The sequence below is a fragment of the Micromys minutus genome (assembly GCF_963924665.1).
Source record: "Micromys minutus genome assembly, chromosome: 24".
NCBI classification, from domain to species: domain Eukaryota; kingdom Metazoa; phylum Chordata; class Mammalia; order Rodentia; family Muridae; genus Micromys; species Micromys minutus.
Window position 1 is genome coordinate 45099771 of NC_137959.1, and position 17301 is coordinate 45117071.

At 50.0% G+C, this 17301-nt stretch overlaps 1 protein-coding gene across 1 annotated transcript; it reads left to right on the forward strand.

Moving 5' to 3' along the window:
• Nucleotides 1-2827: 2827 nt before the first annotated feature.
• On the forward strand, nucleotides 2828-16064 carry DPEP1 (dipeptidase 1). Its single transcript, XM_080937489.1, has 11 exons — nucleotides 2828-2952; nucleotides 9516-9673; nucleotides 13289-13421; nucleotides 13625-13757; nucleotides 13869-14019; nucleotides 14187-14256; nucleotides 14522-14698; nucleotides 14778-14862; nucleotides 14939-15014; nucleotides 15168-15303; nucleotides 15381-16064. Exons 2-11 carry the CDS (start codon nucleotides 9570-9572, stop codon nucleotides 15546-15548), a joined length of 1233 nt encoding a protein of 410 aa, XP_080793615.1. The 5' UTR covers nucleotides 2828-2952; nucleotides 9516-9569; the 3' UTR covers nucleotides 15549-16064.
• Nucleotides 16065-17301: the final 1237 nt, after the last annotated feature.

Sequence of the window (17301 nt, forward strand, 5' to 3'; positions counted from 1 at the left end):
CCTGAGGCTTGAAATGAAAGTGGTGCCCAAGGGCAGCTAGGAGACCTTGCAGGACAGTGATGGCTTTACCAAGGAAGCCTATCACACAAAGCAGAGGAACCAAAGGGCTGAGCTGTCTCCAAGAAGTGATGGCAAGACCTGTGTTCAGAAGGCAAAAATCCTGAGATCCAAGGGTAATCGCTGGCCATTGTCCTCCCTACTAGGGTGAAGGGTTTGGTCTGGAGGGGGCCTCTGCTTAGCTAGGGTTAGGGACATCTGTCTACTATTACACACAAGAGCCATGATAGGGTAAGTGTATTAGGGTTTTACTGCTGTGAACAGTCATCATGACCAAGGCAAGTCTTATAAAGGACAACATTTAACTGGGGCTGGTTTACAGGTTCAGAGGTTCAGTCCAGTATCATCAAGGCAGGAACATGGCAACATCTAGGCAGGCCTGGTGCAGGAGGAGCTGAGAGTTCTACATCTTCATTTGAAGACTGCTAGTGGAAGAATGACTTCCTGGCAGCTAGGAGGAGGGTCTTAAGGCTACACCCACAGTGGCACACCTCCTCTAACCAGGCCACACCTGTTAATAGTGCTACTCCCTAGGCCAAGCATATGCAACCCATTACAGTGGGGTGGAAAAGGAACAGGGAGCAAGTTTCACGCAGGGACTCCCAGGAATTGACCTGCGAAAAAGCAAGAAAACTGAGCCTAAAGACATGGATCCTAGTTGGTCAGAAGGAAGAAGGGAGGGCTCAAGGGCAGAGCCTAGCTCTCTTTCTTTGAGGGGTTTCCAAGCACATGGGGGTGTGGGGAGTTCTGCCTCACACACCACACACCGCTAGGCTTCCTCTGCATATGGCAGTTGCTAACGTTGCTGTTAGCATGCCCTCTTACCCTGAACACAGACCTCTAGAGACAGAGGCATTGTGTATCTTAGAGGCTTCAGGCCGGCTGGTCCACAGTAGGAGGCTGCCCTGTGTGTGGTGCTGAAGACAGACAAGGAGACCACACTTGTGCCTAGGTGTCACCTCAGGCTTTATAATATCTGTGCGTCCGGCTTGCCCATAAAACACATCAAAGAAAGGTCTGGAGAGATGGCTCAGCGGTTAAGACCACTAGCTACTCTTCCAGAGGTCCTGAGTTCAATTCCCAGCAACTACACGAACCAACCCACAGCGACAATGTACCCATATACATAAACTAAATAAATAAATTTAAAAATAAAAGCATATCAAAGATAAAAGCAACACTCTCAAGGTAAAGAAGGGTTTAGGGCAGCTCGGGGCTTTTTGGGGTGTTGATGGGGTTCTTCCCAGTACTTCTGACCTTCAGCAGTGCTGTTTCCTCCCAACAGGCCTTGTGGGCCTTCCCCCAGAACCCCCACTCAAGAAATCCTTCTACAGCCTCATCCCCAGAGGAGATGGGAACTCAGGACTTGTCCTGGTATCGTTTGCTGGGGAACCATTTATGAGGTGCTCCTGATTGAGCCACTTGCTAAGATGTTTTCTCTCCAGGGACTTTCAGGATTAGTGAGCTTTCCCAGGGTCCCAGCAGTAACAGGCCAAGTGTCCTCATCCTTGATTATCCCCATTGTATCCTGTGTCTTCCCAGACCCCCACTGTGCAAGGACACTGACCCCCCCAAGGCAGAAGAGCTAGGGTTCTTGGAGATTTCACCTGACAACTGCTAAATGTACAGGAGACGTCCAGGAGCCTGTGCAAATGTGTGATATATCTATCCATTTGCTGGGCCCTAATCCTGAGCCCCCAGCTCCTCCAGGACACAGGTTCTTCCTAGCCTTTTCTCCCTGGTCCTGATCCACCCATGGACCCACAAGAGTATGGTCACCTGTCGGTCTTTGTGTGCCAACCTACACTGGGTGGCTAAGGAGAGTTAATTGGCTCCGGGGGAGAACCGGATACGGGTTTTCCCTGTCCGTCTGTATCCCTACTCCCTCACCTATGGGAAGAAAGAGCCCCCAGGCTCTCAGCTTCTTCCACCATGTCTTTCCCGTCCTGAAACCTGGGGTCTGATGTGTATGGCATCCATACACAGGATGACTGAGCTTCTGAGAGGGAGCAACCTCCAGTCAGGTCTGGGAGTGGGCCAGAGCAGAGACAGAGGCCTTTGTGTGTTTCTATTATGCCCCTCCATGGTGGCTGACCTGGCCTTCCCTCCTGTCTTACCCCACTCTCTGCTTCCACAGCATCTTAAAGCCACAAGAAGCCCTGCCTCCAGCTCACAGAGAGGCACCAGACCCTCCCACAGTTTCGAAAGGCCTGCAGTTCTGCCAGAGAACATTCCAATCTGAAGTTGCTTTTGTTTCTCCTTATGGTGAGGATGGAGAGAAATCAACCCTCCTCATTTGAACAACGGATCCAGGAGCTCCCAGGGGTGGCTCTAACAGTGCCGGTTCATTCCTAGGTTGGGGAACTGGCTGTCCCAACTGGGAAGCACAGGTCATTTTTACTTCAGTGACGAGGGGAGTAGTAAGGGGGTCAGAAGATGGCTCCAAATCCCGAGGCCACCTCAGGACATTGAGCTCAGAAGAATGAACCCAAGAGTGTGTACATGCTGAAACCACAGCTCAGGATTCTCTTCTGGCTTCCTAACTCAGTTAGCCCGGTGCCCCTGTACCGTGACCTCTGAGGTGAAGAGCTCAGGTTACTGGCTGTGGCCCCAAAGCTTTATCATTCTCCAGACTTTTGACCCAGAGACCCGGACCCCACCGGATGCTCTGAGTTACTGAGGGCTTGCGTGCCTTTCCGAGACAAGGAACAGCTGACATGTGTGAGCCATTAGCCCTGTCTGCTGTCCCTGGCACACTGTAGAGCCCCAGGGAGTTTCCCTTTTAAAGAGGTGGCCTTTCGAAGCTGGAGGACTCAGGAGCAGGCTGGCTGTGTCTCTGGGTTTCAGGCGCAGGACTGAAGCCACATTCGCACCCCTGACCCGCGTGTGCTCGTGGTGAGTGTTGGGGTGCTGGGAAGCAGCAGTGGGTGGGAGTGAAGAGATAAAGAGGGACTTTCTACCCATTTCTGGTGGAAGACGCCCTGGGAGCAGGGGAAACTCACAGTGTCTACATGTGGAGGATAACGTCGTCCATCACCCTGAAGGGAGAGGCTCTTCGACGTGAGAACATTTGGATGGTAGACATGGAGGCGCTCGTTAGCCCCAGCAGAACAAAAGTGTTACCGCTGGATGCCCAGTCTGGTATGGGGGAGCTAAAAGCTGGACCCTTGTTAACGCATCCGGGCCAGGCATGCAAAGCTGGGGTGATAAATGAGAAAGATAACCCAACGGGGCAGAAAACTAGGAGCTATAAGAGACTCATAGGCAGGATGGGGAGATATGAAAACGTTACCTACCTGAGGATTGATGGGAGGTGACGGAGGGAAAAACTACTCTTCAGGTGGCCTGTGACATTAATACGGCATGGCCCCTGAGAAACTAGGCTTTGGGGACAGAGGTCAGGGTGAGGGCTTGGCTGTTGGTCCTGGAAGTCCAGTGGTCTGGGGAATCTCTGTGTCGGTGTCAGCCTGGGAGACAACTAGGAGACAGCTGGTCCGCTGAGCAACCTGTGACCCAGTGACATCCCCCCAGGGAACAGCATCGGGATAGATGATGTGCAGGTTACCATGCCACTTGCAGCCTCGCAAGTTTTGTTGTTAAAAATTTAACAACAAAATTTTTTTGTTGTTAAAAATTTGTTTGTTTGTTGATTGATTGGTTAATTGATGTACACTGTAGCTATCATCAGACACACCAAAGGATTTTATTACAGATGGTTGTAAACTACCATGTGGTTGCTGGGATTTGAACTCAGGACCTCTGGAAGAACAGTCAGTACTATTAGCACTGAGCAATCTCTTCAACCCAGCATCGCTGGAGATTTATTTGGGGGCCCTAGGTTTGAGAACGCACAAGTAGTCCTATGAAGCTGAAGGCAGCATTGTTAAAGGAGGCATAGAACTGGGTGGTACCTAAGTCGCTAGGTGTGGCACGGAGAATGCACATGTGCAGCTGTCTATGGTTGTCTAGGCATCTGAGTATCTGTCTGATTAATACAGATGAAAAACTGCACACATGTATTCAGAAGCATGTCTACACATTTAGAACTCTTTTTTAAAAAGGTTTATTTTTATGAGTATGGGGTAGCTAGCTGCCTTCAGACACACCAGAAGAGGCATCGGATCCCATTACAGATGGTTGTAAACTACCATGTGGTTGCTGGGATTTGAACTCAGGACCTCTGGAAGAGCAGTCAGTGCTCTTAACCACTGAGCCATCTCTCCACCAGCATCCCCACACACATTTGGAACTGTTTGTCTCTGTCTGTGAGATCTGTGAGATTGTGTGGAACCTGCACAGGTCTGTGTCTGCATGGATTCCTCTGTACAGAGAGTAACATTCAGATATGGACATGTTCGTACACGTCTACTGAAGATGGTGTTTAAGAAGGAGTACATGTGTAACATGTAGATTTACAAGCATGCATGCCGAGTATGTTTGTGCTTTTACTGTGTGGGTGCCACCTCACCCATGTGTTCAGGTGACCCTGTTTATGGAGGTCATGAGATCATAGATCTGAGGTCTCCATGCAGCTGTCTCTACAGCCCCATGGCTGCCTGGTAGCAGGACCAGGGTCAAGTTAGCCGCTTGACTCTCAAGTTACAAGAGGCAGCTTCCTAAGGTCCTGCACCACAAGGAATCTTGGTGCAAGTATCTGTGATAAGTTCTGACTTGTGATTCATTCCGGGGTCTTCTGTATCAGGACTTGGTATCATCAGGCCCACTGAGTCACCCTGCTCAGTGTAGCACATTTTTAGGGGGTTGGGATATGGTTTGCTGATGGCTCTCCATGGTGTCCTCTCTGACTCTGGTTGGAACTGAAGAGTACGGCTTAGTTAGTGTATGTTTATTTTTACTGTGTTCTTTCTGCTTTTGGCAAGTAAGCATGTTTTTCTAATGAATAATAGCATCCTATACATAGACATGGTTCGAGGCCAACTGTTAGTTTGGAAGCAATACTTGAGGCCAGGGTTGGGTATGGATTGAGAAGCAATCGCCGAGGCAGGCAGGAAGCAGTGTTCTGGTCCGCCGCTGCCTGTGCACCTAGGCTGTTAGCTGGCCCCTCAGTGGGACCATGTCAACATCACACAGTGTCAAGTGCACGTCAGGGGGAACCTTGCAAAAGGACTGTAGGGGGCTCCCTAACACCGAAGAGGTGTCACAGACAGCTGGGGTTGGCAATGGTTGACAGTGGGATTCTGCAGATGCCCAGGATGAGGAGACAGAGAGACAGAGAGACAGAGAGACACAGAGAAGGAGACAGACAGAGAGACAGACACAGGAGGAGTCAGAAAGAACCATAACCTGTCAAGGCAGAAAGAAACCACTGAGAGACACCCCTGAGACGAAATCTTCCAAAGCCACTTGGAGAACCCTGCTGCTGAGCCAAGCTCTTTTCATTGCATGTCAGCCCAGTTCCAGTCCCACACGGCCCCGTCTGGTCCACTTTACTGTTGCTTTAACCACCCTAAACATCAAGCAGAGGAGCAACAGGAATAGCTGGTCATGGGTCACTGTCAGTGCCATGGAAAGTCCAGAAACAGGAAAACAAAGGCTGGGGTCCATTCAGTGAACCAAAGGGAACAAAAGAAAAGTGTTGTTACAGAGGGATGTGTCTTTCCCAAGCAAAGCTGAGCGCCAAGGGACAAACAAGAAGCCAGTCTTGGGAAGTTGAATTTATAATTTCTGGAATAAAACATGAAGACAAAGAGAAGTCACCCAAGGACATAGAAAAAGAAAACACACACACTCACCCACATACACACACACATACATACACACTCACACACATACACTCACACACATACACACACACATACACACACATACACACACACTCACACACATACACACACACTCACACACATACACACACACTCACAGAGATAGACACACATACATACATACTCACACACATAGACACACACTCACACACATATACACACACACTCACACACATACACATGCACACACACATACACAAATGTGTGTGTACCTATACACATGTGCACACACATGCACTCACACACACAAACATGCACATACATACATACCTGAAACCAGGCCGGGCATAGGGGTATGAGCCTAGGTAGGAGTACTAAAAGTTCAAGGTCAGCCTAGGCAACCCCTCAAAATGAAAAGCAGGGTGTGGGGAGATAGTTCAGAGGTAAAATACTTGCCACAGGGACATGAATACCCGAGTTTGATCTCTGGCAGTCATGTAAAAAACTGTATGGGAGAAGCAGAGACAGGCAGATCCCCGGAGCTCATGGGCCAGCCAACCTAGCCAATCTGTAAGCCCCCGGTTACAAACACAGATCTTGTCTCCCGAATACTGCTCCGGAGAAACAACACCAAAGGGTGTTCTCTAGCTTAGTGTGCCCAAACCTAGGTCCAACTCCACCTATTCCAAAAACAAAGTAGCCTTTTGGGTAGTCCACTTGCTACACATGGGTATCTGCACATACAAGCACACACCCACCTACACATAGACACACACACAAGATAAGCGAAGAAGGCTAGGGTGGGCAGAAGGGCAAACAGGAACAAAGTGTCAGTTATGTGTATATGAAAATGTCCATAAAATGGGGAGCTAGCGATGCACCTCAACTGGCAGAGTCTTCATAGCACGCGCGATGCTCTAGTCTCTCTTCTCCCTTCCACATAAAACCAGGTGTGTCCCACACCAGGCAGTAGGAGTCCACAAGACCATAAGTTCAAGGCCACAGTCAGCTAGTAAGTTAGAGGATGCATGACATCCTGCTGTTAAAAAAATAAATAAATAAATAAAAAACTCAATGTCAAATATGACATTCACGGAGAAATCCCAGAACTGTCAGAAGGAGGAGGCTACACTGCCCGGAAGAGAAAACCCGCCTGCAAAGACCTGGGATAATAAAATATTATGATTTTATTATTATTATTTATATTTCGGCTGACCCGACGATGTTCCTATCAACAGCTCATGTGAGACAGACTTTGGAGCCTTCAAGTTCATGGGAAAATGGTTTACAGCCCAGAACTGCACATCCAGCAAACTGTTGACCTGGTGCAAAAGCTGAATTCACATAATGCAGGCTTGCAAGCGCTCAGAAATGTGGCTCCTGCACACACAACCAGAGGATGTTGTGAGGACTTGTCCTAATCAAGTATGAAGCTAAGCCAAAAAGCAGGAACAGTTAGAGCACAGATGATAAGTGGAAGCCGTAGGCTCCAAGCTGGCAACCAGGGTTCCTTGAGGAGGCGCAGCCAGATGAGAGGGAGGGAGGAGGCTTCGGTGTCTGGAGACTGCAAAACCAAGAGATTGTGACAACGCCACCCAGTGGGAGAACCTACATCAATCAGAAGTTCAGAACAGACACAGCTTTGAAAGACAAGATTTTTACTCTGCAGCCTAAGCTAGCCTCAAAGTTATCATTCTCCTGCCTCAGCTTCCCAAGTGCAGAATTACACAAGTTATAATGGATGAGCAAGTCAATGTCTGGTTTGATGAAACCTTCTCCAAAAGGCTCAGTTCTGAATCCTCTAACTCAGTGGTCCTCAGCCTGTGGGTCATGACCCCTCTGAGGGTAAAATGACCCTTTCACTGGGGGGGTGTGTCATGTATGAGACATGTACATCACAGTTCACGACAGTAGCAAAATTACAGTTATGAAGTAGCAATGAAAATAGTTTTATGGTTGGGAGTCACCAGAACATGAGGAACTGTATTTAAAGGGTTGCAGCGTTAGAAAGGATGACTGTTCCTCCCCCCCCCAAAGGTGACACAAGGACTTCTCAGTTTCAGAGAAGATGAGACTGAGAAGGTGTGAGCAGCTCATAAAATCCCTGAGTAGCGGAAGCAGGATTCAAACTGGAAGCTCCCGGGCACACTATTTCACTTTTGCGTTTTCTTCCTCGGAAGCTGTAAGCGAACCCAGGCTTGGTGCATTCTGAGCCAACGCCGAGACACCGAGCACCAATCCTCAGCTCCTTTCGGACTTTTAAACCAGTACGGAGATGACAGGAGACATTTTTAAAGTTAGCAATCCAAGCGGGGTGTGGAGGTATGCCCACACAATCCTGGTACAGAGGTCGTCGGGGTAGGAGGCTAAGAGTTCAAGGCCAAGTTGGGCAGTGGTGGTGCACACCTTTGATCCCAAGCACTCAGGAGGCGGAGGCAGGCAGCTTCCTGAGTTCAAGGCCAGTTGGTCTACAAAATAAATTCCAAGACTACACTGAGAAATCCTGTCCCAAAAAAAAAAAAAAAATTTGCAAAATTGCAATCAAGCAAAATAAAGACCGCAAAAGAAAATATAAGAAGAGGGAACAAATGAATCCAGCGTATGCTGCTCCTAACGGGGTGTTGTGGAACATGCTAAGGATTCTGGGAGGGACACAGGATTACATAAGGCTGCTAAACAAGGAGAGAAAGGGCTAACAAAGGACTAACAGAAATAATGGTTCTTTCTAACGGTAGGGCTTGAGGAAGGATACTGGGTTGGAAGCTGTAGGGAAAGCCGCAGGGTGTGGTTGGCCATGCCTGTAAGCTCAGCTCTTGGGAGTCAAAGGCAGCAGGATAACCACAAGTTCCAGTCCAGCTTGGGCTACAGTCTATCTCAGACAGTATCCTACCCTGAAGTGACAAATTCTTTCCTGTTCAACTCCCCCACCCAACAACCTTAAAACACAGACACAGAAGATTGCTTTGCAGACCCAGAGAACGTGGCAGCTAGCTGAGTGGAGTGTGGGGGGGGGGCTCCGTGGCCCTCTTGTCTGCAACAACAGGCCACAGGGCTGAATATGTCTCGTCACCTGCGTCACCTGACCGAGATACCACAGAGGTATCAAGAGCGTGGCTCTACCTGGGACTCAGGATTCTTGGGGCCTCTGGCACAGTGGGAGCTGGGAAGATGACATTTATGTGGCTCTTCTCCAATGGTGAGGTCTGCTGCCTTCTGCTACCTGGCTGTCTCCCCAGCCAGCGGGAGAGAAGGTCAGGCTCAGGGGCTCAGACACCTGCCAAGGAAATGTAGCTGACTATGATCTTTCTTCTCAGGATCAAAAAGAGAGGCCTTGGTGCTTGGAGGAGGGTAGGCACCAGGAGGAAACCCTGACCTGTCAGAGTTTAGGCACTTACAGTGAACTGAACCCCAAAGGGCAGGTCTTCATAAAGGTACCAAGCCTCCAGGGCCAGATGTGTCTGAAAGCCAGATGATAAGCAAACTGCCTTGTACTAGACCCTTCTGAGTCTGTCTCAGGGTCTAGAACCCCACTTTCTTTCTCACCCTTTATCTGGCCAACACAGCAACGCCCAGCTCGGGGTTATCTATGGTACCGATCCTGAAAGGGAATGGAGAAGTTACTCATTGAACACTGGAAGTTGTAAACAGAACTCAGTCTTAATTACCTGGACCAAAGGCCTCTCTCCTTTCTCCTGACGGGCATCCAGCCCTTAGACATTTTTCTCCTGTGCATAGGCCAGCACAGAGGTGCCGAGGCAGCTGTGGAAACAGATCACTGGGGACCTTGAAATGTTGGTCATCTGGTGGTTCTGCGCTCTGCTGGCCGTCTGTGCTTCCGACACCTTCCGGAACCAGGCAGAGGTTATCATGAGAAGCACACCAGTCATCGATGGGTGAGTGACCACCTGCTGAGATGGCAGCAGGACCAGGGGTTTCCTCTGCTGGGGTCCCCTCCTCCCTGCCCCCCACCGAATCATAGTTCTTGTCTTTTTCTGGCCTCAGCTTCTCAGTGGAGTGTCTTAGGACCTACACAGTTTCAGCAAACGAGGGCCTGTAAGGGGGACAGGAAAGGAGGTAGTGTCCTGGTACCCATATCTCAGGGATCATGAAGCTCAGAGTTCGGTGGTGTCTGGGGGATCCTGTGGTTTCCTAACACTCTAGTCATATGTCTGAGGAGGGACCCCAGCTGAAAGGCTGAAGCAAGAGTGGCTTTTCACCAGGAAGGTCCTGTTGACCGTCCTCCTCCGGGCTCTCTTCTGTCTCATCCCCAACGCCATGCCAAATGTACCAGTGTCTCTCTCATTCCTTCATGAAGGCCACGCAGCATGTGGGAGTGTGTTCATGTCTGATCCCTCTGACGTCACTAGGATACTTGAGGACCTCTTGCCAGCTCCTCACCACCTGGCAGCCAGAGCATCACCATGCTATGGCTAGCTGCCACGTGTCCACTGGGCCATTATAAAAGCGCTGATGGACCTTCCACCAGCATCCTTGATCCGAGGCATTCAGACTCTAGAACCACAGCTTGACCTGCAGAGATGCTTTGCTTCTTCGGGAGACAGGGATCCCATTTTGTCTTCCCATGGAGGGAGATGAGGAGAGTGAACTCTAAGTATGGCAGGGGGCTTCTGAGGTATCTAGGGCCCCTTTCCTATGTTCCACCCCTTCCCAGTACCTAGGATGAGGATGAGTTTCCTAGAAAGGCTGTAAGTGTCCTCAGGCTAAGGATTAAAGTCCTTTTCCTGAAAGCTGCCTAGCCCTGCCACAGAGAACTGGCAAGTCTGCCGTGGCCAGCCCAAACCCATTCATTTATCCATCCAGTAACTGTTTCATGAAAACTCTGTGCCAGGTGCAAGGGTGGGGCCAGAGACGGGGGACAATCAGTTCAGCCTGTTCCCTAATCTTCTTCTGGGAGTGACATTCACATTGCCCGTGGCTGAAGCTTGAATCCCTTGGCTGAGCAATGGATTGAACACCAGCCCCGGGGAGGGGCACATTTCCAAAGGAGCTTCCTTGACTGACTGGCTGGCTTTGGAATCACCATTACTGGGAGTGGACGGGGTGAGGGTGAAGGCTTGCTGATCGGTGTCAGGTGACCTAGAACAGACCTGAATCAATCATCACATGATGCTGGGTGTCCTTGCTTCCACTTGTAACCTCAGCTCTTGGGAGGCTGAGGCTAAAGGGTCACTGAAGGCTTGAAGCCAGCCTGGATCTCATAATGACCTCATATTCCAGCTAGGATAATAGAAAGGCCCTGTTTAAAAATTACAAGCAATTCCAGGCATAGTGGTATATGCCTTTTATCCCAGCACTTGAGAAGCTGAGGCAGGTGGATATCTGTGAATTTGAAGCCAGCCTGGTCTACATAGTGAATTTCAAGACAGCCAGAGATCATGTCTCAAAAAAACAAAACAACAAAACCCACAAACATAAACCAGGAGTTGGAGAGTAGCTCAGTGCTTGGGAACAGTTGTTGCTCATGGAGAGGACCAGGCCTGGTTCTTCTCTTTTTTGTTTTTTCAAGACAAGGTTTCTCTGTGTAGCCCTGGCTGTCACTCTTAGACCAGGCTGGCCTCAAACTCATAGGGATCCACCTGCCTCTGCCTCCTGAGTTCTGGGATCAAAGGTGAGCCCCACTACCGCCCAACTCGGGGTTCAGTCTTAATATTCACATAGTAGCTTATAGCCATCCATAAATTCATTTCCAGGGGATCCAATGCTTATTTCTGTGGGCATAAGGCACACATGTGACACACATACATACACACACACACACACACATATGTGTAGGCAAAAAGTAAAACACACATAAAATTAAATGAATAAATCTAAAAAAAAAAAAAACCAAAAAAAAAAAAAAAAAAAAAAAAACCACAAACAAACAGGCTGGGCAGAGTGACAGCATGTGGAAGGCAGAGGCTGGCTGATCACAGCAAATTTTAGGCCAGTTTGGGCTGGGTAAATGGAAAGTTTTAGGCCATCCAGAGCTGCATAGTAAGATCCTGTCTCAAAAGAAGCTGCCCTCAACGAAACAAAAACAAAACAAAAATAAAAAAACAACCCCCCCCCAAAAACCTGATGTATTTCATAAGAACATTGGGAAAGGGGCTGTGCCTCCATGGGGCTCGATGATGCTGCCTAGTGTCTTAATGAGGGTGTCACTGCTGTGAACAGACACCATGACCAAGGCAAGTCTTAGAACAGACAACATTTAACTGGGGCTGGCTTACAGGTTCAGAGGTTCAGCCTGTTAACATCAAGGTAGGAGCATGGCAGCATCCAGGCAGGCATGGTGCAGGAGAAACTAAGAGTTCTACATTTTCATCTGAAGGTGAGACTGACTTCTAGGCAGTTAGGATAAGGGTTTTATAGCCCACCCCACAGTGACACACCCACTCCAACAGGGCCACACCTTCTAATAGTGCCACTTACTGGGTCAAGCATATAAAAACCATCACACCTAGTGACACATAGCTGTCCTATTTTTGTAGAATCCTGCACTGATATAAAATCACTTAATGATACATCTTGGTGGACAGATCCAAATGACTACATTAACAGTAATTTATTTACCTTAATAATGCACTCTGGGGAAGATAACCCATGTCACAGATGCGGAAACCCAGGCGGAGCAAAAAAGAACTGGGATGAGAGATGGAAAGTGGACAATGGGACAAAGCCAGACCTTGGGAGCGGAGACTATCTCTCTCACCTTACAGAGCCCTTGAGGCTCCAGTTAAACCCAAGAGAGACTGGTGGTTCACTGTGGGCGGTCCTGTGCATGCAAATTAGCAGGGCACAGATCCTGCGACAAGAGTTCTTCTGGGCCTGAGCCTATAGTCTTAGAATAAGCCTGCCCTGGCTGCTCCTGGAGCGTTGCTGGAGTCCAGCCAAGTCAGGCTCTGTAGCAGCAAAGGGCAGAGATGATTTTTTTCAAAAAGGCCTCCTACCAGCTCAGGGGCTAGCTCCTGACACTCTCTTTCCTCTGAGAAAGCACTGGACTTCTCAGAACTCAGAGGATCAAAGAAAGCCCTTTGGAGTCAGAGATGAACTGGCCAGAGGTGAGCCTGGGTTTGCCATAGGAGTATAGACAAAGGAGAGTCTGAGTCCTCAGAAGGGTAGGAGCCAGGCTACTCCCTACAGGCCAAGGCTTTCCTTTCAAGGGGCAAACAGTCTCTGAACTGAAAATGCCACATTCCTATATGGTACCTGCAATGATTCCCTGCCTCCGAAGGTTTTGCAGCAGAGCAGGGACCTGCGCACCGCCCCCGCTCCCCCCCCATGGAGTATATAAAGGCATACCTAGTTGTTCTCACCTCATGGCCACCTGGCCTGGGGTGCAATTAGGATTTTCACCTGTGTGCAGGTTCAAGTTAGAGGTAGGCCACCTCTGAGGCCTGCGTGTTAGTCTTGAGCTGTGGGAGTCTGAACTGGAGACTGGTTCAGAAGCCTGCAGGCCCAAGCAACTTCCTAAACTACCTTGGACCCCTTCTTTCTCCCCCCAGGCACAACGACTTGCCTTGGCAACTGCTGACTTTGTTCAACAACCAGCTACGGCAACCAAAGGCCAACTTGAGCACGCTAGTCGAAACACACACCAACATCCCCAAGCTGAAAGCTGGCTTTGTGGGAGGCCAGGTACATCCTCTAGTCTCCCATTTGCTTGGTACTGGGGTCTCCCCTATATTCCCCGTGGGACTGGTTAGGTCCGGCCTGCCTTAGAGAAGCGTGCCTCATGGACCCCAGGGATTCCAGAGGGCAAAAGAGCAGACCCATGTGTACACTGGGGTAGGCTCAAATATCAGTAGTTTGGGCTGTCAGCTCTTCCCCTTGACCCCCAGTTCTGGTCCGCATACATGCCTTGTGACACCCAAAACAAAGATGCCGTGAAAAGAGTACTGGAACAGATCGATGTCATACACCGCATGTGCCAACTATATCCTGAGACCTTCATGTGTGTCACCAGTAGTTCAGGTAGTGTCCCACCAAGGCCCTGATGTCCTCCTGCCAGACTTGGCTTTTAGTAGCGGGTGGGATTTTGAAGCCTGAAGGTCTAGTGCCAACCCTCTGCTCTGTTTCCTGTAGACATCCGACTAGCTTTCCAGAATGGGAAAGTGGCCAGTCTGATTGGTGTGGAAGGCGGCCACTTGATTGACAGCAGCCTGGGTGTTCTGCGGACGCTCTACCGTCTGGGCATGCGGTACCTGACCCTCACCCATAACTGCAACACACCCTGGTAAGGAGTCCCCGTGGAAACCTGTGATACAGTCAGAAAAGGACAACAACGACCTCCGTTATGCTCAGAAACTTGGCCTCTCCTGAGCTCCAGACCAGGCCCCATTATCTGGGCAGGTGACGGTAGGCGGAAACTGGCTACCTAGACACATGTGTATCTTTCTACAGGGCTGACAACTGGCTAGTGGACAAAGGAGATGACAAGGCTGAGAGTCAAGGACTGTCACCCTTTGGGAAGGTGAGGGAAAAGGATTACAGTCCCCAAAGGATGGGGCAGAATGTCACACCTCAATGGACTTTGGTTTCCTCCTCAGCTGCATGAACCTAACAAATCTTGTTTCCAGAGTGGAATCTGCTGGAACCCCTGAGCATTCAGAATGCTGAATCTGGGTACCCCACAACTTCCAGCCACTAAAGGTGTAATTAACACCTAGTGTTGCCTTTCCCCTGCCTCAAATTCAGAAAGTCTGTGAAATGAACCCAATTCTATCCCCTGCCCCCAGCGTGTGCTGAATGAGATGAACCGTCTGGGGGTAATGATTGACTTGTCCCACGTGTCTGTGGCCACCATGAAAGTCGCTTTGCAGCTGTCCAAGGCACCGGTCATCTTCAGCCACTCCTCTGCCTACAGCCTGTGTCCGAGCAGGCGGAACGTTCCTGATGATGTGCTGCAGCTGGTGGTAAGGGATCGAGAAGTGAGGGGGACCCCCTTACCTCCTGGGGGATCCTCTCTCTTACCCCCAAACCCCCTCTGAGCAGAAGAACACAAGCAGTCTGGTGATGGTGAACTTCTACAGCGAATTTGTGTCCTGCTCAGAAAGTGCCACCTTGTCCCAAGTGGCGGGTAAGTGGGTTAGGACCACACAGTGGCCAAGGAAGGGATGGCCTTGCTTAGGACTCACACCTGCTACTCCCTACAGACCACCTGGACCACATCAAGAAGGTGGCAGGCCCTGGGGCTGTGGGCCTTGGAGGAGATTATGATGGTGTTACCAAGTAAGAGTGACATCTTCTGTGATGGAGTATGGGCCTACTTATATGTCCTGAAGGGACGGGGAGGGAAGCATGCCCTGTACAATGCAGGCGTTTCTGCTGCAAGCCTGGAGACAGGCCCATCTGCAAAGCCTGGTCCTCTTGCTCTTGGCCTAGGCTTCCTGTGGGACTGGAGGATGTCTCTAAATACCCAGACCTGATAGCAGAGCTTCTCAGGAGGAACTGGACAGAGACCGAGGTCAGAGGCGTGCTAGCTGAAAACCTGCTGCGGGTCTTCTTGGAAGTGCAACGGGTGAGGAAAGTGGCCATCTGGGTTCCTGTCCCTCCCCAACCCATGGGCCAGGCTGCCTGACTCGGGTCTGCCTCTAGGTAAGCAATAACATGCAAGACCCCGAGGAAGAACCGATCGCCCAGGATCAGCTGGACGGCTCCTGCAGAACACACTATGGCTACTCACAGGCCCCCAGCATCCACTTGCAGACAGGGGCCCTGGTGGCCTCTCTGGCTTCCCTGTTCTTCAGTCTGTATCTTCTGTGACATCCTAAGGACCAGAACCTCCTCCAGTGCTCTTAGAACTCAGGGAAGACTGGAAAGGCCCAGAGTCCCTGTTGTCCACTCAAAAAAACCACACCCTTTCCTGACTAAGCAGTGGGCTTACCTGGGGACAGCTCAAGACACAGGCATGCAATAAACGCAATGAGCCTTTACGTGCTGACTAGGCATGCTGTATCTCAACCCTGGCAGGTTCTTCTGAGCATGTAGAGAGCAGATTTTGTTAGAACAGCCCTGTATGAACAGAACATGGGAGAACCTGAGCTCTTGGAGGGGAGGAACCCAGAGGTCTGCAAAGGGTTTCACGTGAGCACTGGTTAGTTTGAGAAATCATGGTCCATTTTCAGTGGTTACCTTCCCCTGTCACTGTGTATGTACCACATATGCATGATCCCCTTCCCACACACATGTATTCATGTGCACACAGCTCACAAACATAGACACTCAGATGCACATATATATATATCATACACAAGCACATGTGTTCTGACACATACCATATGAGAGTCACACACTTACCTACCTGGGTTCTCTAGTGCTGTGAAGGAACCCAGGTAACCTGAATTTGGTCTAGCCTTGGAGGGTGGGAACCAGATAGGATGGGTGCCTGGACTCACGGGGGTGTCTCACAGCTAACAGCAGGTCTTTCCGGATCCTCAAGGCAAAGGTTGTCTTTCATGTGCTACCTAGCATGGTTGTTAGTGTGAAACAGGGCACCATGCCTTCCAACGGGGACATTCAAGGATGAGTCTTGTGAATAAATCTGTGAGAGACAACGTGAAGCAGTTCCCCTGAATGGCCAGCGACCCCTCTGTGATCCATGCTGCTGAGGTAGTCCTCATAGGCACGGGCAAGGACTCCTTTGTTTCGAGCCTGTCCCTAGGTACCCACCCACAAAGGGTATAGAGGACCACTGCTTGAGGATATGAAGCCCCGTGGCCAGATGTCCCTTTCAGATCCGCCTTCCCCGAAAGAAAACTGAGTAGACAGCCACAGCCTGTGGGGCTGACCACAGGGACATCCCTGCCTGACTTTGATGTTTTGTGACAGGCTCTCCAATGTCCTCTGGCTCACTATGCAACCACAGACAGTCTTCGAGTGCTGGTCACGGGTACAGACCACCTCCCTTGGCTTATATGGTGCCAAGGATCAGACCTGGGACACTGTACTGGGCAAGCATGCTTCCAACCGGTGCCAGTCCCAGGTTGGCTTTGAGAGTCCCAGGCTACTTAGTTGCACATGCCACCAAGGAACCAAAGCCTGCCCACCCACAAGTCTGTGGGTACTAGCACAGAACAAGACTTGGTCCTATCCCTGTGTCTGTCGCAGCATAGTCCACTACGCAGCATCCTTTTTAGTCTGGTGTGAATGTCTTGAGGAACACCCTCTGACTATTTAGCATAGATTTATAAGGGAAAATGCGCTGGAAAGGTTTACGCCCATTGTCTAGCCAAAGCAATGGAAAAGGTCCCTCTGGTGTATTTCCAGTGTATTACACCCCATTTTTCCAACTAGGAAGTAAAGGGCCAGATGTCCTAAAAATATCCTAAGCCCTAGCTGTCAGGGCTGAGGAGAGAATCCTGAGACTGAGACCAGTTCAGACTGGACAGCAAAGGCCTGTCTTGAGGCCATATTGGGAGGACCCTGAATTCAAAACCATCCTGTGTTACATAGCAAGACCCTGTCTCAAGATTTATAGATGCCTAACATCACCTTTTTTGTTGTTGAGTCAGGGTCT

Bases quoted from the DNA above. Each gene is read 5' to 3' on its own strand.
- DPEP1 (XM_080937489.1), top strand. From the start codon at position 9,570: ATGTTGGTCATCTGGTGGTTCTGCGCTCTGCTGGCCGTCTGTGCTTCC. The intron at 14,257-14,521 runs GTGAGGGAAAAG...CCCTGCCCCCAG, and splicing joins GACTGTCACCCTTTGGGAAG to CGTGTGCTGAATGAGATGAA. The intron at 15,304-15,380 runs GTGAGGAAAGTG...GTCTGCCTCTAG, and splicing joins TCTTCTTGGAAGTGCAACGG to GTAAGCAATAACATGCAAGA.